General features: G+C 37.2%; 1 protein-coding gene across 1 annotated transcript; it reads right to left on the reverse strand.

Moving 5' to 3' along the window:
• Positions 1 to 998: 998 nt before the first annotated feature.
• Positions 999 to 22,037, reverse strand: LOC137252539 (uncharacterized). The gene is made up of 7 exons (XM_067788428.1): positions 21,845 to 22,037; positions 18,867 to 19,946; positions 18,083 to 18,796; positions 15,459 to 15,565; positions 8,226 to 8,336; positions 3,559 to 4,371; positions 999 to 1,427 (listed from the first exon to the last, which is right to left on the reverse strand). The coding sequence occupies exons 1-7, from the start codon at positions 21,876 to 21,878 to the stop codon at positions 1,116 to 1,118; spliced, it is 3,171 nt and encodes a 1,056-aa protein (XP_067644529.1). The 5' UTR covers positions 21,879 to 22,037; the 3' UTR covers positions 999 to 1,115.
• Between the last annotated feature and the right edge of the window lie 35 nt (positions 22,038 to 22,072).

The raw sequence follows: 22,072 nt of genomic DNA on the forward strand, positions 1-22,072 counted from the left end.
TAGATCCAGTACGTTCCGGTGTTAAGCTCGACCATCTCGCGATCGATTTAAGATGGCCGCATTGAACCTTCTAGACCATCCCGCCCCCATCCCATAGTTCCATGAAGAACTCTGTGTCGTCAGAGCTACGCCTGCTAAATATGTGTATGATACATTCAAATTTGTAACAGGATTCCCCACGGGTAGGTGAGGTTTACATTTGGATTACCGAAGCTGTGAAACTAGAACCATGTATTGCGTTTATCGCCCCTTGAATTTTCATCGATGGCATCACGTTACCGACTATCTGTTACCCTAGAACCTGGCACCACCAGTGGCCTAAATTTTTTTCCGAGAAAGAGATTTCGAACTAACAACCGAGCTAGGGTGATATTTGACTCAGCCATCGATATGTTATCTTGAGTTCTTCTTCTTGTAGCAGTGGTCCGCTCCATCCAATAGCTGTGATCACTGACGAATTGTTATCGAAGCTGCTCCGAAAACGGATTAGGTTTACACAATTGGGGTTACATTGAAATAACAGCTTTCGGTCTTGAAATTAAACCCAAGTCACTTCGGTATCGCATCGCATATGTTGACATATCATGACATCTGATATCATATCGTATAATCGATCAAGAATGTTCACATCATCATTGCATCTGTTAGCACATCACATCATCCCAAATAATGTCATATCACATCGTAGCATCTTACTTCATATCACCTCATCTTATACCACAAAGTCACATTGCGCCTCACTTCGTTTTGTCAAACATCATGTGATGTAACCCATGGTTTGATTTCATTGCATAAATTCTTATATCATACCATACGTTGTCATAACATATACATTCATCTGATCTATAATGGATGCCGTTGACATCATCGCATCTCACCAAACTTCATGGAATCTCTTGAAAATTCATTTGCAACTTACCGCTTTTGTCACTCAAGCATTTAACTGGAATTAATTCCAAGAAATTAGTTTCAAATTGAAAAAACTTAAAGAAAGGGCGTATTTTTGTTATTTTTATTGTTCAAAGCCATTTATATTTAGCGATATAAATTGAGACATAATTAAAATCAATGCTTTAGGAGCAAAGGAACGCTTACTTAAAATAAAAATTCTTTAATTAATATTCCTTCTTATCCATATCTGTTTTCCCAATGGGGACGGGTTCAACATTCGTTACGCTGAAACCACAAAATTTCCATAATGCTTTAGTTTCAGTGTCCACAGCCTTTCGCTCTTCACCTTCCAACTTAAAGAGATTTGTATAGGTTCCCAGTATTTGTTCTAATGTTGTGGCTTGCAAGTCTAATGTATCCATAGATTGCTGCAGATAAGCCCAAATTGACTCAGTTCTAATGCCAAAAGGTTGAACGATGAGATAAGCAGCGGCTAGCGCTATAATTTTGGCTTCTATGAATGGCAAGAACTTGAGCTGCATGAAAGAAGAGGGAAATCATTTATGAAAAGAGATATAGGGTACTTATATAAGGAAATAAAAATAGAAAATATGAAAATACAAGTGCTCGTGTTGTTCATCATGTTGGCCGGGAGAGCAATTGCGATCCTTTGACAAAGTGAAAGATGCCCAACGAAATAAGGGGCTTAGAATATTCCCGCTTTGGGCATGCCTGTCACAAGAGGTGACTAAATTCCACAGACCAAGAAGTTTTTTCGTGGGCGTATCAAATCGTTACCAAGATGGCGCGAATTTGCAGAACGTACCGGATAAATATCCTGCAAATCAATATCGATAATACTTTCCAAAACCTACGGGGAGTGTCTTTGTCGCTACAAAAAGAAGAAGATCGGCATTTGTAGCATAGTTTACTAATGATTTTGATGGATTAAAAGAGTTACGTATTACAATCACTGCAATGGCAGCTACAAATGTACAAGGCACGACCTCCTTGCCAATCAAATGACTAGTGTAAGTTGCAGGTACCGGGAATTGATTTATTCTAAAGAAATATCTGTTGCTAAGCCGCATGCATATAAGTTTCTACCAGTATGAAATGCAAGATCGAAGAATATCAAGGCATGTGCCATTTTTTTCTACTTTCGTCTAATTATTTATAAATTCTTCAAGATCTTTGTTCTCTAATGTTAAGCATGATAAGATATCGTATTTCAAGAGATTAATATTAAAAATAAAAATTGGATAAAAATTCGAAATAACTTCGAAATTTTATCAGTCAATTTAATGCTACTGAAAAGTGGCTCCATAGCTGTAATCTTTTCCTTTCCAGTCGAAAAGGGGAAACGGAAAAATGTTTCGTTATATTTCAGGTGCCACTCTGTATAGCAGAGGCATTTTTATAACGGCTGACTAATTGTGGTACTGTTAAGAGATGGGGTGCTTGTTCATTTAATGTAGCTCATAATGTTCTGAATTCCTGCATTGCTCGCTCTTCTAAATATGGACAGCTCCGTTTTAAACATTAAACCTGACGTGATATCTACAAAGCCGATGTGAAACACTTTTAACCTTCCCCTCGAGCCCTCGACCCTTCAACTGCGACAGAAGTCATTCGCCACTAACTATCGAACAGTGCTATGTTAGCATCCTAAGTGGAATACCTACGAAGAGGGGATTAAGCAAAGTTAAGAACTTGAACCTGTCGTAGATGGAGCAGCCTAAATCAATTATATGAATTTTGAAAGTTAGGTATACTACCGGGTTTCTAAGGGATTCAAACTCAATACAAAGCTTCATAACTTCAGAGCCGCCTCAATCCAATTACAAAGCTCACATATCCGAGGGGAATCCTGTTACAAATGTGAATGTATCGTACGCATATTAAGTGCCAATTAAACTTCCTTAACCCTAACACCATAGTCATATCCATATTTTTACTTATCCATATTAAATTGGCATCAGTTATTAGTGCCATAACCTAAAAATCGTGAATATTTCATAAAAATGAAGAAAACACAAAAAATTACAAACATATACCACAAAAAATAAGTCTCTTAGTCAAAACGTGTCCAAAACAATAAATAAAATCTACAAAAAATTAATAAATTATCCAACTCAAATATTTTTAGGTTATGATATGGCGAAGACCCAAAAACCAATTGGTTGGCTATGGTATGGTTATGGCTTTAGCGTTATGGTATGGCACCATTAATCGATTACATAGATTTCCATAAGGTTGGTTCGATCAGCTGTTTTAATTTCCCTTTAAGCACGTGACATTCTGTCGACCCCAAGTTTATCATAGCTTAAAAGGTTCCAATGTAGGCATATTAAACCATTCTCGAGATGGTCAGGCGATTGGTGCTTGTTACCGGAACTTACCAAATTTATATCTGGCAAAGGACCATCATCATCGATAACACTCCACAATACACCAAGAACCGGGTTTCTTAATTAAATACTGATGGATCTATGTATGCATTTGCTCAAGAATAGCTTCACTATTTGAGAACAACTAAAATTTGCTTTAGCACATATGGGAGAGGAAGCCAACTTTTTACGGTTTCTAACCAACGTCGTTTTTTGAGTTATTAACTTTTTAAGTCTAGCATTTCGCAATTTCATCATTCACTTCATTTACACTCACCTGAATTTCCTTGGGTTCCACAGACAATTTCGTTTCTACTTCTGTAGTGCATGTATTTCCGTTATTTAAGATCGTCGTTGACTCAGCCTTTTCTTCGGTGAGCTTTTCTTCGGTATCATCACCCGTTGCCTGTTCAATGTCAGCTGTTTCGTTCATTATTCGTTTGTCTACCTCTTCATTATTTGGTTCGTCTACTACTTGTTTGTCTACCACTTCATCTCCACTTTTTTCGACATTATTTGTGTTAGACGCCGTCTTTCCATCGCCCTCGTCCTCATCATGTATCTCAACAATATCAAAATGTGGATCTTCAATAATGACATCATCGTCAATATCAATTACTTGTGAAGTATTCTTATCAACGCTATTAGAGGTTGCCTGCATCCCTCGCTGCTTGTTTTGGTTCGATGTTTTAGTTATATTATCTGCTGCTGTTTTCCCACTTATTTTCACCTCTTCTACATCATTATCGCTATCGTCGGACTCTCTTCTATATCTGTCACTTCTATCTGACCTATCTGACGATGTGCTACGATATCTACGCCTACGTGTAGCGTCCTTGATTTTAGTTTTTAAAAGCAATTCTTTGACGTTAGCTTCCTTTAGTTTGCGCTCGAGATGTTGAATAAATTTGTTATCCTTTTGTTCGCGTATCTTTATTTGAATTAGTTGTGTTTGCATATTACGTATAGTTTCCTGTAACACTTTAATCTGTTTTTCACGATAATCGCTATCGTGTTTAGTATCGGTTTTATCGTGCGACATTTCATTACGCAAAGCTTCCAATTGGCAACGCAGAGTGTCGTTCTCTTCCTGAAATATTATACATATGCGAATTTTGTTAAATTACTGCTAGTCACTAAATTAAGGACTCAAACATTAAAAATATACTTTAAAGTAAACTAACGAGTAACGAAGGTCGCGCTCTATAAGTCATTATAGCCGGCTTGACATCTGTGGTCATAAGCGATATCAGTAGTTTTCATCGTAAGTTTGTGTGTTCCATTCACAAAGTATTCCCTTTGAATAAGAAAAGGGGCTGCTTCACCAACAAATTCAGCTTTTGTGGAGAGCGCCTAGTGACCTAGTTCAAAAGTTACAATTTAAGAGAGCAACATGAGGGTACAATTTTTTTTTTTGTACCCCCAGCGGGTTAGGGGGTTAAAATATAACCGCGGTAGGTATGCCTGTCACAAGAGGCGACTAAAATACCTAATAGATTCAAGGGGTTGTGTAGCGCAACCCTATCAGGTTGCCAGCGCAATATATAGCTTCTCCAAACCCAATTGTCAACCTCACCTCTCCGTGGCGAATCCTGTTTCATTAACAGTCGAGGCTCTGGCGACCCGAGCTCCTTAGGGATCTAAGGGTGGGAGGGCGATATGGCCTAGAACAGCGATGGGCAAAGCGGCTCGTATGAGCCTTTTGCTCATACGGGCACGCTTTGCACATTTAAGTGCTTGGTGAGGGACGATCAAGTGCAGGTATATGGGGCGAAGAACACAGGAAGAGAATAATATACAAACACATCTTGCTCCCGACCATCTCGAGAACGATTTATGTGGCCACATTAAACCTTCAGGCCATTCCCTCCCTCCCTACCCCCAAGTTCCATGAGGAGCTTGGGGTCGCCAGAGCCTCGTCTGTTAGTGAAACAGGATTCGCCGCGGATAGGTGAGGTTGACAATTGGGTTTGGAGAAGCTATATATTGCGCTGGCAACCTAAAAGGTTGCGCTACACAGCCCTTTGAATCTGGTATTTTAGTCGCCTCTTACGACAGGCATACCTACCGCGGGTATATTCTGATCCCCTAACCCGCTGGGGTAACACATCTTGCTCATCTTGCTTAATACCCTCTTATTATGTTCAAATTATTAAGCGTTTTAGGATAAACTAGCCTTTACCGGCGGCTTCGTTCGCACTAAAGGCCACAAATATGTAATGTCGCTTTTGTGGTTCACAACTCGAACTGAATTTTCAGTTGTAATTTTAAAATTTCCTTTATGATTCAAATCATAAACAAAGCAAGTTTTAAAATTATAAAAATGGTCGCCGTAAATTAAACACACACGCAACACATGCAAACTGATACATTTCTTTCTAGGCTCACGGCAACACTGCCACCAAGTCTGAAAAGGGTTTCGTTTTCCCACGAATGTATACGAAACGTACATTAGTACGTTTTTCTACTACTACTTCCTCTAATGCTACTACTTTAAAAATACTTTTTTAAATACTTTTATGTATATATTGCAAAATGAATCGGCTTGCATATAATTAAATGTATGTGAAGGCGAAATGAATGTCAATAATGCGCTGCTTAACATAAAGTCGACTTCAGTTTATGATTATTCTGTTTTTCGTATTTCTTGCCAAAAAATTTATGTTTTTGTTTTCGTACTATTGCAACACAGTTTGGGAATTGGTTTTCGAGGTTGAGAGAGAACATTTTCATTTCAGTTTTTTAGTGTTTCCGCAACCTTCTTGCGGTGAATATCGTTTGAGACGAAGCGTACGAGATATCCAATGTATTTTTTTTACTCCCCTAACACCCCAAAACACACAAACGTCTCACCTAGCACTCGCTGGCACTGAAACTGACTTAGGAGCCGAAAATAGGCCCATCCCTGGCCTAGAAGGTCGCATGTGGTGATAACAAATCGTTCCCGAGATGGTCGGGCTTGGTACCAGAACGTACCTGATCTGCATCCGGCAAAGGACCATCAACATCGATAACACTCCCCAAGGCCTTCGGGAAGTGTCCTTATCGCTACAACAGGGTAACATTTTTTCCAATAAAAAAGGTATAGGACTTTGGCCGTATACCGAGATAAAGCAAACGGCCATTTTGCTGTTATTGCTTGAGACGACAGATATAAAGCTTAGAATAATGAATACTATCAATAGAAAATGGGATGAGCCTTCAAAACAATTGATCATTACAATTTCACCGACTTCGTACGAAGACTGAAACAGCGAATGATTGCTTTCTGCCTATTTGAGTGGAAGATAATATGTTTTCAAGGGATAGTGAAATGGTACTTTTTTAAATACAGAGCAAATTTAAGGCGTTTATTTGACACAACAACTAACGGTTCCCTTCAATTAAAGTACTGTTCAGTGTTGATCGCAAATTGTGAAAACGGCCCATATACTGTATTAAAATAGCTTGCCCGACCTCTACACAATATGGTTGCATCCCTTCTGGGTCTCGAATCATATGTCACGAGAGAGACTGCATTGCAGAGAAACTTGCTTGCCAAAGTACGACCAAATACATTTTTTGAAATGAAGAATAAAATGGTATGTCAAACGTCAACCGCGAACTACTGTTGGTTTATTGGTGAAATTTGATTAAAGACATCCAAGTACTTCCTGAGAAGAAAAAACATATATACTATAAGCGTTGTATTAACTGAAACTCTCTGTGTAGAACTGAGTGTCGTTCTTTAATTGAGTTTTTACGAAACTGACGCTTCAAGAAAGTTTGGACCAAGTATAGGAAAGATCAACTTCATTGACATATAACACTTTTAGGAGCTATTTGTTTAATAATTTCATTTCCAGGGCATTGTTTTATAGAATTGAAACCGACAATTATGTCAAAACAAAGTCAATTATGTCAAAAATTGTCAGAAACAATTCAACCATTTTTATAATAACTGGTTTCATAGCAAAGATCGTTATTGCCTTTAGGTATATATGAAACAGAAAAAGTTTTGGTAGTAAAATTTATGTAATTTTTCAGAAAACAAGACAATTATGGCCTCTATTAATTCTGTGAAACAGTCAACAAGCTTCGCGGTTGGTTGAATAACAGATGTGCTTAAATGTGTATTTGGCCTTGGTACCTTTTAGTCACTAATGACTATAGTAAATAACAGGGGCGGAAACTGTTATTCCTTTTATAATATAATTCCTTGCAAAACTATTAATTTTGGACTTTTAATATATTTAGATCAAGATAAAAACTATTTTCGGATTTTTATTACCTGAGTCCGATAGAACTAGTTAAACTCGGACTTTTAAAAACAAAAGTCCGGAAATAAAAGTTAAATCCCAGGCCAAAATAAAAGTCCAAACGGCTTATCCGAAATAAAAAAAAATTTAATTCGGTTAAGCCGTTTCTTTGTTGTCAAGCAAGTTCGAGTTTAACTAGTTCTATCGGACTCAAAAAATAAAAATACAGATTTTACTTTTATATGTGGACTTTTATGGAAAAAGTTCTAAAAATAAAAAGGATGCATGATTCGACATGATATTGCTATAGGGATACCTGGGAACTCAAACATTTTCACACCTAGGACAATTTTCTGACCAGGACTTTTTCGACTCCAAAAAAAATAATAAATTATTATTCTCCGTCCCTGGTAAATAAGGCTGTTGAGCTTTTAGGTCATGTAGCAAAGTTATAGTAATTTGTATGTATCCAGTATAAATTCCCAAAGATATGCAAGCTGTAAAAATAGAAAAATAATACTACAATAATACGTACAACAAAATAAAATAGTGCCTCGAAATTTCTAGGTCTAAGTGAAAGTTGAAGTGAATTGAGAATTTGTTAGGTTATGTATGTCTTGCACACATGAAATTCCTTCAAGTCAATTTTAACACCCATTCGTTTTAATATTACAAACCTTTCAAGCAAGTTAAGTTTATTACTTACCTTTAAACTGTCTGCATCAAAACGCATTCGTTTAGCGCTGCTGCCCCGATGACTACAGTCATCGTCCGACATTTCCATTTCATCATCCTCCATTTGTACGGAGCGTAGTTCCTGCATAATTCATAGCACAACAAATATAAATTAGCTTAGTTTAAAATAAACGTATTCAAAGTGCTTACTAATAAATAATTAAATAATCTACTGCCATATAATTTGGAAAAGAAATTTGAAAAAGTACATAACCTCAAATTATAATTTTTCTCGATTTTTCGAGTGCTACTTTTCGCGTCTCTAACTTTTTTCTGTACTTACCTCGACTTTCGAAGTTTCGAAAATTAGATTCATTTACAAATAATTCCATAAACGATTCAATTTGTGTAATTTTTTATATTTAATTCGTTAAATGTTATTAAAATTATTATTTTGTTTTCAATATAAGCTTTGAAACCACCACTCATTTATAAATAAGTTAATCAACGAAGAAGAACTTCCCATCTCAGAATTTGTGTCAATACCTTCGTATTTGAAAACTATTGAAAACGTCCTATGTCTAAGTTAGTATGTGGTTTAAAAATGCTATTTCTCAGTCAAAAGTATATTGAGCTTAGAAAAAAATTCTGTAATAGGATATTTTTAAATCGAATTTTGATATATATTCCGAGTCCAATAAGAGGAACAGCATTGTTCGACTGAACGCAGAGATGGCGCATTTGCTTGAATACACGTTTTTGAAACAATTTCTGAGATAAGACTCTACACCACGTTAGGCGTCAAATATTGACAGATGAATATACATATTTAAAATAAATATATATGTATATTAAAAGATATTTACATACACAGTCAAATGATGCTGTGGTGATTCTATACATAGCGCTGAAAACAATTCAAAATATCAAAACAAAAAGTGTGACATTATTACAGGTTTTGAGGTATTTTTGTGTACACAATTGATGTATCGAGAATGTTGCAAACACGTGTTTGAAGTTTCAGGTAGAAACAAATTCTAAGTGGTGGTTCGAGTATTCCAAAATAAATGTTGAGAATAATAAATGGAGCATTTCACGGTTGGTACTGGACAATTCGTACGAATTTTTTTAATTCTCGACATTAACTAAAGACAAACTGTCTAAACAAAAAAGCATAGAAACCTGCTATTGAACTTTTCATGAATGTGTGTGAAAAATCCAATATAAGAATGCGTAGGTACGGGACATGGAAAAATCACCGGATTACAGTGAGTCAGATGAAGTTACAGCGAAGGTAACAATATTTGGAGAAAGCCAAAAACTACATTTGGTAGTACTTGTATCAAGGTTTGTTAAAATAACAAAAAAAAATTAAAATAAGTTTATTCGAAACAAATCATGGTGTAAAAATTAAATTGTTTGTATGGTACACATACAAAATATTGTTTTTAAATTTTGATTTTCTCATCCTATATAGAAAATTGCATGCAGTAGTTATGTAAAGCATAGCCTATTTCAGAAAATTTACATATATTCTGATTTTTGCCAGCTACAGGTAAATGGAATACCACGCCATCTCTGCTGCCGTTTCAAAAACGTCCTCTCTTAAAAAACATTTGAATAATGCCCTATTTCTGAATTTGTTTCTAAAACGCCCTTTCTCAATACATTTGACATTATGTGGGACGTTCTTCAATCGAATTCTAAGATAGGGCGTTTTTGAAACAAATTCTGAAATCGGGCATTATGAAAATATTTTCCCAGACAGGCTTCTTCGAAACCGCAGCCGATATAGGTTTATATGCAGCTCAGCAGTCGATGCAGGAATGATAAAAATTGGTTGCTAAGAAAACTATGGTTGGTGCCATAATAAAAACACCTATGAAGTTCTCTCTTCTGGTCGACCATGCATTTTTTTTATAAAATACAAGTGTGATTATTATCCATCAACTGCCTGACAGGATGTTCAAGATGACTACTTTTTAGCGTTTTGGCAGCATTCTGACAGGATTTCCAATATGGCGGCGCATAGGGCCCCAGCTATCTTCAGTGGGCGATAGAGAGATACAGGATGAGACCACAATAGTCACTTTAAAAATCATGCGATCCATTCTATTTGTAATTTTAACGCCTATGTCGAAGATATCACACGTATCCACAATGATATAAACTTTAAAAATCAATCTCGGAACAAAAGGAAATCAAAAAATAAATATGTGTGTATGCGCAGTTGAGAAAATGAAATTTTTTTTATTGCGGAAAAACATCAATAATGTCAGAAACAGTAGGTGTTTTTATCACGGTTGGTGGTTGTTTTATTAAATTTTTTGTTTATGTTTATGTTTAATTTATTTAGTCTATGATCAGAAATAATCTTACAGACTAGAAACAAAAGTAATTAAAAACTAAATAAACAACTTATAACTACACAAAAATGTGAAAACATGAATAGTGTTAGCAAATAAAACAAGTAAGCAAGGCTAAGTTCGGGTGTAACCGAACATTACATACTCAGCTGAGAGCTTTGGAGACAAAATAAGGGAAAATCACCATTTAGGAAAATAAACCTAGGGTAACCCTGGAATGTGTGTGTATGACAAGGGTATCAAATGGAAGGTATTAAAGAGCATTTTAAAAGGGAGTGGGCCATAGTTCTATAGGTGGACGCCATTTCGGGATATCGCCATAAAGGTGGACCAGGGGTGACTCTAGAATGTGTTTGTACGTTATGGGTATCAAATTAAAGGTATTAGTGAGGGCCCTTAGTTGTATATGTGAAGGCGTTTTCGAGATATCGACCAAAATGTGGACCAGGGTGACCCAGAACATCATCTGTTGGGTACCGCTAATTTATTTATATATGTAATACCACGAACAGTATTCCTGCCATGATTCCAAGGGCTTTTGATTTCGCCCTGCATAACTTTTTCATTATCTTCTACTTAATATGGTAAGCGTCACACCCATTTTACAAAGTTTTTTCTAAAGTTATATTTTGCGTCAATAAACCAATCCAATTACCATGTTTCATACCTTTTTTCATATTTGATATATAATTATGGCATTTTGTTTTCATTTTTCGTAATTTTCGATATCGAAAAAGTGGGCGTGGTATATTATAGTCCGTTATAGTCCGATTTCGGCCATTTTTTATACCAAGATAAAGTGAGTTCAGATAAGTACGTGAACTATGTTTAGTAAAGATATATCGATTTTTGCTCAAGTTATCATGTTAACGGCCAAGCGGAAGGACAGGCGGTCGACTGTGTATAAAAACTGGGCGTGGCTTCAACCGATTTCGCCCATTTTCACATAAAACAGTTATCGTCATAAAATCTATGCCCCTACCAAATTTCACAAGGATTGGTAAATTTTTGTTTCGACTTATGGCATTAAAAGTATTCTAGACGAATTAAATGAAAAAGGGCGGAGCCACGCCCATTTTGAAATGTTCTTTCATTTTTGTATTTTCTTGCACCATATCATTACTTGAGTTGAATTTTGGCATAATTTATGTACTTATATACTGTAAAGATATCAAATTTTTTGTTAAAATTTGATTAAAAAAAATTTGTTTTTAAAAGTGGGCGTGTTCGCCATCAGATTTTGCTAATTTTTATTTAGCACACAAATAGTAATATGAGTAACGTTTCTGCCAAATTTCATCATGATATCTTCAACGACTGCCAAATTACAGCTTACGAAACCTTTAAATTACCCTATTTTGAAAGTGGGCGGTGCCCATTGTCCAAAATTTTACTAGTTTTCTATTCTGCGTAATAAGGTCAACCTACCTACCAAGTTTCATCGCGTTATCCGTCTTTGGTAATGAATTATTGCACTTTTTCTGTTTTTCGAAATTTTCGATATCGAAAAAGTGGGCGTGGTTGCAGTCCGATTTCGTTCATTTTAAATAGCGATCTGAGATGTGCGCCCAGGAACCCACATACCAAATTTCATCAAGATACCTCAAAATTTACTAAAGTTATCGTGTTTACCGACGGACGGAGGGACGGACATGGCTAAATGAATTTCTTTTTTCGCCCAGATCATTTTGATATATAGAAGTCTATATCTATCTCGATTAGTTTATGCCGTTACGGATTGCCGTTATGCGAAAAAAGTTAATATACTCTGTGAGCTCTGCTTAGCTGAGTATAAAAATACAAATATATATTGCAAGTTAAAATGAGCGATAAACTTCCAGAGTTGACTTGAAAATATTTTTCGACAAAGGAAAATCAATAAAAAACTTCCTCGAGAGTCTGTTAAATTGAATTAGCGCGCGAAAAATTTGGGTCAAAACTACAATAATTAGCCCTGCAAGCACGCAAGTAAAAACGTACGAATACTCCTATTAGGTACATTACATGACACCTTCGCTAAGAGAGCCGAGCAATCCATAGAGCCAGTGATGAGATCATAGACGAACATTAGCAGATATACTACACTGCTACAACAACAACAACAACAACAACAGCAGATGTACTACCCTTTTGGATTCCGGAGGTTGGAGATTTATGAGTAATCAGCGCGAGTAGTAGGATGGAATTGGGTCATCAAAGTTGAGTGAATTTAAACAAAAACGAATAAATTTTCTTTGAACCCTTTCAATTCTGGCAGCATAGCTGTTATAGATAGGATTCTATACAACTGAGGCATATTCAAGTTTTGCACGAACAAGAGAGGTATAAAGAGCCTTCCTGGTATAGGGATCCCTAAAGTCTTTTGCATATCTACGAAGAAAGGCAAGGTTTCTGTAAGCCTTGGGGAGCATATAAGAGATATGATTGGCGAAAGAAAAAGTGGTATCAAAAACAACACCTACGTCAATAAATTCATTGACAGAAGCCAGTCGAGCATCTGAGATATCATAGAGGGCAAATGTATGTTATACGATTTAGAAAAAGTCATATGAAAACATTTATTAACATTAAGAAAGAGATTATTGGCCTTGCACCATTAGATAAGATTATTTAGGTCATTTTGTAGGAGTAGGGAATCCGACGGGCCATTAATTCTATGAAATAACTTAAGATCATCTGCATAAAGAAGGAAAGATGACGATTTAAAGCTGGAACCAATATCATTTATAAAAAGCACAAACAACAGAGGCCCGAGAATGCTAACCTGAGGAACTCCGGACGTTGCATAAAAAGGGTGGGACATACAGCCCTCGATTCCGACACACAGAGACCGGTTCGGCAGATACGATTTTAACCAAGATAAGAAGACAGAATGAAATCCTATACACGTCAAGTTTAGATAATAAGATTTGGTGTGAAACTATATCGAAAGCCTTTGAGAAATCAGTATATATGGTATCCACCTGGCAGCCATCCCTAAATGCAGAAATGCAGAAATCAGAAAACGACACTAGGTTAGTAACAGTAGAGCGACCAGCAACAAACCCATGCTGACATATTGAGCTCATTTTCTATATATCAAGGAAAGTGCCAGAGGACAGAGATAAATTGAAGATATGGCAAATGGGAGCGCACAAAGTTAAACTACAGTGCTTCAGGACAAAAACGCAAAGACCATCAGTGTCACAACGAAGCGAAGGTTTAAGGGAGAGCATAGCATCGCGAACATTATCCTCGGAGATAATGAGGGAGCCAAAATCTATCCGCTTTTTTCTATGCAGATTTTATACCTTTTTTTGCAAATATTTTTTTTCTTTTTCTTAAACCGATGCCAATTTTAAATTATTCTTCCTTGGTACGCTGAGGTGTGGTGATATATTTAAAATATATTGGAATTAAAAGTTAATAAGGAGTGCAATTTGAAAATCGGCGAATATTTACGATTTTCCATGGAATGAGAAAATCGATTGATGAAATTAATGAAAAAGTAGAAAGCAATTTTTAAAAAGATTTAGAAACCGTTGGCAAGGTCTTATAAAGCTGGAATAACAAAAATTGCTGCTATGAATCCAAGTAATTAAAACCTGTTAATGAACTCATGCTTAATAATAGTGTATAGAATCATAATAATTTTTGCTCAACTTTCTAACCTTTGGACCAATATAGTTTAAATTCAAACTTTATAAATGAAAAACAGTTAACAGAAAAAAGCATTACCAAAAGTTATACTGTACAACATTAGGCTGATTATTGGACCAAATCAATATTTTGATCCACAAGCTAAAAGATAATTACCCCCTTCTTCGCAGTTAGCATTTAAAACAATCGATATTGGCTTGTGAAGTTCAAAATTGTAGCCATCCTAATATATATGTTTATTGATTCACTGTTTTGAAATAATTAGCAAGGTAAACATGCAGGCGTTGCTTGTCGAGAAATTCTTATTTGAATTGTAAAAAAAAAATTATTTTTAAGCTTATAGATGTAATAGGTATTACAATGGATATACAGATCTTCGAAAAAATTAAAAGCATTAAATAACACAGCTACAAAAAAAAGTTGAGGCTGAATCGGAATTTGTTATATTTGTTATTAAACGCCAAAACGACGCATATGTCAAATGTGTCTGGGCCTTAAGTTTTCGCATTTCGTAAGCCAAATACATATCTATGTATGTTTTGGAGGCTAACTTCGAAAAACGGGGAAACTAGTGCTATGCTTATGGCATAATCCTAATTAGTTTGGCCCGACACCTAGAAATAAATCGATATTGTGATATAATGTAATCAGTCCAATCACGCAATCCATCGTAGACTGTTTTTTCGGGATTCGTAACAATCGAATTCATAACATTGCTACGATGGATTGGGCTGTTTGTTTTAAATATTTCTCGCGTTTCGTAAATTTGCTCCGTTGGCAAGAACTTGTCGTAGAAAATTTCAAATAAACATCAAAAGTTTACGTTCCGAGTGAATTCAGTGATGCCACTGTACAAATTTCGAATTTACTTATTTGCTTTCGGAGACGTTCGGAAACATGGTCGAATTGCATGATAACAATTTCGTAACTTTCCCGAAAAAGCAGTCTACGATGGATTGCGTGATTGGGCTGAATAATAAGGAACTTGATAGTTTGTACAGCACCAAACTTATACATTTTAGGTTAGTCGACTTTCGATGGAAGTGTGAGATATTAACAAGTACTTATTTTTAAAGAAATTTATGACTGCCATGCAATTGGTTAGACAAAATATACAAGTAGTTATATTAACATAAAACGAACAGAAATAAAAAAATATATACATATATGAAGCTAGTAGAAAATTGTGTTTTCAAATAATTTTACTTTTTTTGTTTAATTTGCATTGTTTTGTTTAATTTGCTTTGTTTTATACTTACCAAAGCCAGCTTCTTCCATTGATCGATGTTTTTTCTTTGAGCTTTGCTGAAATGATCCCAAACCTTCTTGTGACTAGCAGCACTGAACACTTTTTCAATCTGAGTGACTGAAGATGCAATTATAATAATAATAATAATAAACACAATAACGATGATAATAGAGGGGATAGGTTTGGTTGATTGGTTTGTTTTTTGTTTCTCTATTTGTAAGCTGCCTTTATACTTTGTTTATTTGCTTAATAAATTTGATTTCTTACGTTATGCATGACATTATTGTGCAATTCTCTTTTTTTTTTTATCAATAAAAGAACAAATAGTAAAAGCAAGCTATACAAATCTAAGATTTTTTTATATACTCTAAAAATGTTTTCAATTTATACATAATTAATTTATAATTTATTTGTTTTTACCAAGCAGCGACGTTTTTTCACTTCCTTTCCTTTTGTAGTTTGTTTAAATTTAATTTAGCAATAATTTACCTGTCTTAAATATTTTTACAAACCTTTTTTCGCTTTTGTGTTTAGGATTGAAAAATCTGAATTTTTTTTATTTGTATGTGAGGGGAATTAAAGTTACCTTAAATATTTTTGGATGTACCAACTTTTTCAGCAATTTTTCAAACAATTCGCAATGATTCAAAGCAAAGTAAAACTACTAGAACTTTTCACTGGAAGACAAATGCCTATTTTCAATGTTCTGAATAAGTGAGGGGCTTAAATTTAGTTCATATTAATCCTATTGTGTTCCCATATGCGTGTCTCAAGAAATTTAAGCCAACGGCGTTGAAATCTAGTTGTAAAGCAACCTCTTTGGTTCAAGGCATTAAATGTTGGTCATGGACATAGCCGGCAAAGAAGTTTAGCTTCACGACGTGACGAAATGCAAAGATCTGACTATCACAAAACTATCTTATATATGTATGAAGTTCTTGTGCTACAGTGTTTATGGTTGAACTACTTCGGAACGGCTTGACCGATTCTCTTAAAATTATATGAGGATATTGAATAGATCTGAGAATCGGCCAGTATCTATTTCTCATACCCCAATATGTTGGGTGGCCCAGCCCTTAATTTGTTTGGACAAAATATTTAATATTTTATATTTTTATGAAACGGTGTTCAAAACTTCATACAACCCTCTGGAACTGGAACTGGAAATTAGACAAGGACTGTGACTGGAACTAAGACAAAGACTGGGAATAAGGGATGGGGAAAAATACAAAGAAATAGCGAGAAGAAAAACGAGGGAAGAAAAAAAAGAGACTTAGAAAGAGATAGAGTTAGAAGAAGAAAGAGAGATAGGGATAGATGGAGCTGGGGAGGGAGAATGAGAGAGAGCTAGACAGAAAAGACGGAGGGGGATAGATAGATGTTGTGAGGTTAAGCACTGCGACCTATTGGTCTATTGTGCCCTCATTCTATTTACAACACCTCATCCAAGCCCAGTTCTCTGAGAAAATCCAGAATGGTTCTCGGCTTCAGAGAATTTATGTGACTACTTTCTAGTTTCGATGATCCTAGGATCCTAAGTCTTCGTCTCGCGACTGCATCCCATTCCATCAGAATGTGTTCTGTAGTCTCATCTTCGTGATCATAGAATCGACAGAGGCTACTAGACGATATACCCAACTTATGCATATTGCTCTTTAGCCTGCAGTGTCCTGTGAGTATGCCTGTTAAAAACTTAAGGCTACTTTTTGGGAGGTTAATCATAGTTTTATATCGCTTTGGTTTGTACCCTCCTATTAGTGCCTTTTCCTGCCGAAGTCCTAGACTTTCGCGCCAGTGTTGTTCTCTGAGGCCCGCCTCTTTTTGTCTAAACTCTTCCCTTATTGTATGTGACCCTATTGATATGATTGGCTCAGGTCCTATTGGATTTTCGGCCGCTGCCAACCTGGTAAGCTCGTCCGCTTGCTCGTTACCATCCACACCTCTGTGTCCAGGTACCCATGCTAGACGGTTTGTGTTATTGAATCCTAGCCTGTTTAACTTCTCTACGCATTCAAGGACTGTTGATTCAACTGAAGATAATGCCTTGAGCGCAGCTTGACAGAAAAGGACGCAGATAGAGGAGTGAATAAAAGGATAAAGAAGAGAGGAAGTGAGAGTTACAGGCAAAAAATTCTTAAAAGTTATGCAGCTAGACAAAAGTTAGGGCAAAGCAACGTCTGCCGGGTTGTTGTTGTTGTAGCAAACTGCTATATAACACCAATACATATATCAGCGTAACCCCTTATATGTATGGGTATTATATAGAAGTCAACATGGGAGATTACGTAAGAATTCTGGACCCTCTTATTTGATTTTTTTTAATTTGCTCTTTCTTTCTTTAACTAAATGTATTCATGCCTGCTGTCCATTGATATTTCCTTCAAAAAAAAAGAAAATTAAATTACACAAACTAATATTTTTTTTTTTAATGAAAGCGTACTGAAAGCTGTTTTTGAATTGAAACTAAACGAGGTTCGTATAACAAAATCGTCCTTTGCAAAGTTATGACTAATTTCCTATTATGAACTGAATCTAAAATCAACACTACACCATTCTTTACGGATAAGCTCACATTCTTAAGCTAATACAAAGTTATGTTAAAATGTATGGCAAAATTATAAATGAAATACTTACATTGTTTAGTCATCACCAACATTTGTTTGCGATAACTTTCACGCGCTTTACGTAAATCATCTTCCATTTGTTGTTTGTCAGTATGAAGGCGACGTACATGTGCATGTGTACTTTGTATCATAGAGTAAAACGTATTTGCATTTGTTTTTTTGCAATCGCCACGTTCCAACCAAGCAGAAATCGTTTGTACAGCTTTTATAAAAGTATCATTGTTACGTAATTGTTCCGAAACTGAAACTGCTTCATTATCGTTATATAGTGGTATCGGTGGTGGTGATGCGGAACGTGTACGTTGTTCCTCTGGTTTATCACGATGACGTTGTTCACGTTGCAATTGTCGTTGTTTACATTCATAATCATGGAGATCGTCACGCGCTTGCGCATAATCAACATGCAAACGACCAACATTAGTCGCGTCTTTACCATCCGATATGCTCATACGATAGCCCGATATATAGATGGCACGTTCAACAGATTCCTCCAAGCGATAACGTATATGACAAAAGTTCTTTTTGGATGCCCGTAATGTTGTAATTTCACCACATGCTTCGAATACTTCGCGTATAAGCTCCTCGGTGCAACCTTCAGGTAAACCGCCTATGAAAACTGTGCGGCAACCAGGTGGACGTTCACGTGTTGAAGGTGGTGCAGCAGTAAGACTAGGTGGAAAGAGTGTGACATTCTTTGTTTTTATTATCGCTTTCATGCCAGCAACTAAACAAAAGCAAAACCATTGAAGGAATGTTTAAATTTGCAACAGTTACAAAGTCTGTTTTTAACTTACCTATTGATTTACTTGCAGCTTCCACTATAGCCAAATCGGGTGCACTAAAGCGGCTTCCTGAACTAGGCAGTGTAAAATTAGCAGCATAATTTTGTTGCATTTGTTGCATGGCTGCTAACATTGTTGTGGGATCCATAAACACTTGATTGGGCGATTGTGTAGCAGCAGTTGATGTGGTAGCGGCATTCGCAGCTGCGGCTACCTCTGCTTGAAAGTACATGTATGCTTGATTCAAATTACTCACAGTTGGCTGTGTATTCATGTTAGCCATTGGTTGGGGTGCATTCATACCAGCCCCAGGTGCCTGTGCATTTGGTCCACCCATCGATGGGTCCATGCCGCCCATTGGTGGTGGTGCATTTATGCCGCCCATTGGTGGTGGGGCATTCATTCCACACATTGGTGGTGGTACATTCATGCCACCCATTGGTGGTGGTACACTCATGCCACCCATTGGTGGTGGTACATTCATGCCACCCATTGGTGGTGGTGCATTTCTTCCACCCATTGGTGGTGGCCCATTCATACCACCCATTGGTGGTGGCCCATTCATACCACCCATTGGTACCAGTGCACTCATGCCACCCATTGGTGGCGGTGCATTCATGCCACCCATTGGTGGTGGTGCATTCATGTCGGCAGGTCGCTCTGGATTCATACTTCCTTGGCGAGCAGTAAATCTGTCTCCGCCCCCTTGGTGTGCATTCCTTCCATTTGCCTGAGGTCCATTGTTTCCGCCTGGTGGATGTGTCTTAGTTGGTTGCATATATCCATTCATAAACATATTATTGTTAGGTATTCCAGCTCCTAAATTTCCTATCATATTGTTTGGCGCATTATTGTCCGGTTCATTTTCAATGTCCATTGGCGCCGTGCCACGATTCATACCTGCTGGTGAGTTAATTTGAAATGATGGTGCGGGTGGTGGCTCCGGCGTGCGTTGGTGTGTTCTTGAGTTGCCTGTCATACGGTCATTATTGGCACCACCAACGGCCGAGCTTATAGCGTCGACCAGTTGGTTGATGAAATTTTGATTACTATTCATGTTATTTGCATTTGTAATGGCACCAAGCAAGGGCACTGTAAGGAAAACAGATTATTAAGTAAATTGTTATTGTTGTTGTAGCAGTGCTTTGCCCCATCCAATAGGTGCGCCGATCACAAATTGTCATCAATGTCCTCTAACGGGAGTCCAAGGAAACTTGCTGTTTCAACAGGGGTGGACCATAATGAGAGGGGTGATAGAGGCGTTGGTTCCACATTACAATTAAAGAGATGGTTGGTGTCATGTGGGGACACATTGCATGCGGGGCATACATTTTGTATGTCGGGGTTGATTCTGGATAGGTAAGAGTTTAGTCTGTTACAGTATCCAGATCGAAGTTGAGCTAGAGTGACTCGCGTTTCCCTGGGGACTATGCGTTCCTCTTGCGCTAGTTTTGGGTACTGTTCTTTGAGTACTGGGTTCACCGGGCAATTCCTGGCATAAAGGTCCGCCGCCTGTTTGTGGAGTTCGCTGAGGACCTGCTTGTGTTTTTTGGCTTCATACGGCTGAGTTCTCAGGTGCCGTATTTCAACATAATACTTACGGAGATGACTCCTTAAGTTCCTGGGCGGTGTTGGCTCATCAATCAGATGTCTGTTGGGATGCCCAGGTTTCTGGGTATTCAACAGGAACTGTTTGATAGCATCTCATTTCTCTCCCTGGAGAGATCAGGGAGGTAGCCGTTTATTCTGTTGCGAAGCTCATCGATCTGTGGGCCCGGGCCTGTGGCCATTATTGTACAGTCATCAGCGTAGGAAACGATAGTAACTCCTTCTGGTGGCGAAGATAGCTTTGATATGTAGAAGTTAAACAAAAGTAGGGATAGGACACCACCCTGTGGCACCCCTTGTTTAACTCTTCTTGGTTTTGATCTTTCGTTTCTAAATTGCACCTATGCCTGCCGACCACCCAGATAATTTGCGGTCCACCTTTTAAGACATGGGGGAAAGGTAGACCCTTCCATGTCTTGCAGTAACGTGCCATGGTTGACCGTATCAAAAGCTTTTGATAGGTCTAGCGCAACGAGTACTGTTCTATGGCGGGGGTTTTGATTTAAACCGCAACTTATCTATGGAGTTTCCTGAAGCCATGCTGATAACAGGCTAGCTGCAAATTTGCTTTGAAGTAGGGAAGCAAAATGGCTTCAAGCGTCTTGGCTACTGGCGATAGGAGAGATATCGGGCGATATGACCCTCCTACGTTAGCTGGTTTCCAGGCTTTAGTACCACCTTGGCCTGACCGATGGCATCCTCAACCTCTTTGGCGGTGATGGTAATTGGAGACGCGCTGAATTTATGTTAAAGTGCGTGTCTGTTGGCCCTCCGTCTATCCTTGTCGACCGTATAATTGCTTATATATTGTCGGCAGAAAGCGCTCGAGCATTTTTTCGCATCCAACAGCACTTTATCGCCAAAGGCGATGGAAACTTTGTCATTGTGCTTAGACGGATTCCATAGGAACTTTACGGTAGTTTCGCTCTCCTGCTTCAAAATAAATGAACAGAAAGCTGACAGCTCTCCAGACGTAAAACTAAAATAAATTAACGTATCAGCAGTATCAGCGCAGGGCACGGAGCTTTTCAATATTGTTTACGAAAATGAAGTGATACAACACAAACCTAAAGCAAACAGCTGTTTAGAAATCAATGAAGAAGAGCCAAAGAACAGCAAATACAAGTAAAGTTCTGCGACGAAACAAAAGAAAAACATGGAACCCAAAAGCGAAGGAAAGTGGAAAGGGAATAGATAAAAAATTGTAATTTGTGAAGCCCTTTGTTCATTAAAAATTTCGAGAAAAGAATTTGCTGATGCGGAAAGAAAAATTTGTTTTTATTTTAATAGCTTGCTTGATTTTTTTGCAAATAAAAATGGTAGGCCTAGTTAATTTAAGCCCTGATCTGCAATAGAGTTTTTTTAAGAAGTATTTTACTTACGCAAATTGGCCAAGTTATTGTGGTTCCGATCCATTGCGATGAATTCCTCTCGAAATGAAAATTGCTAAAAACAAGTTTGAAACAGTCAAATAAGGTTTTGAAGAGAAAAATTCACTTTAATTAATTAAATTTCGAGCACTAATTTTTCACATCCACCACCGGAAAAAATTTTTTTTCGAAGAGCTGCCACATGTTCGAATTATGTAAAACGCAAGTTGATATAGAAGT

This window comes from Eurosta solidaginis, chromosome 5 (genome assembly GCF_040869045.1).
Source record: "Eurosta solidaginis isolate ZX-2024a chromosome 5, ASM4086904v1, whole genome shotgun sequence".
Taxonomy (NCBI): domain Eukaryota; kingdom Metazoa; phylum Arthropoda; class Insecta; order Diptera; family Tephritidae; genus Eurosta; species Eurosta solidaginis.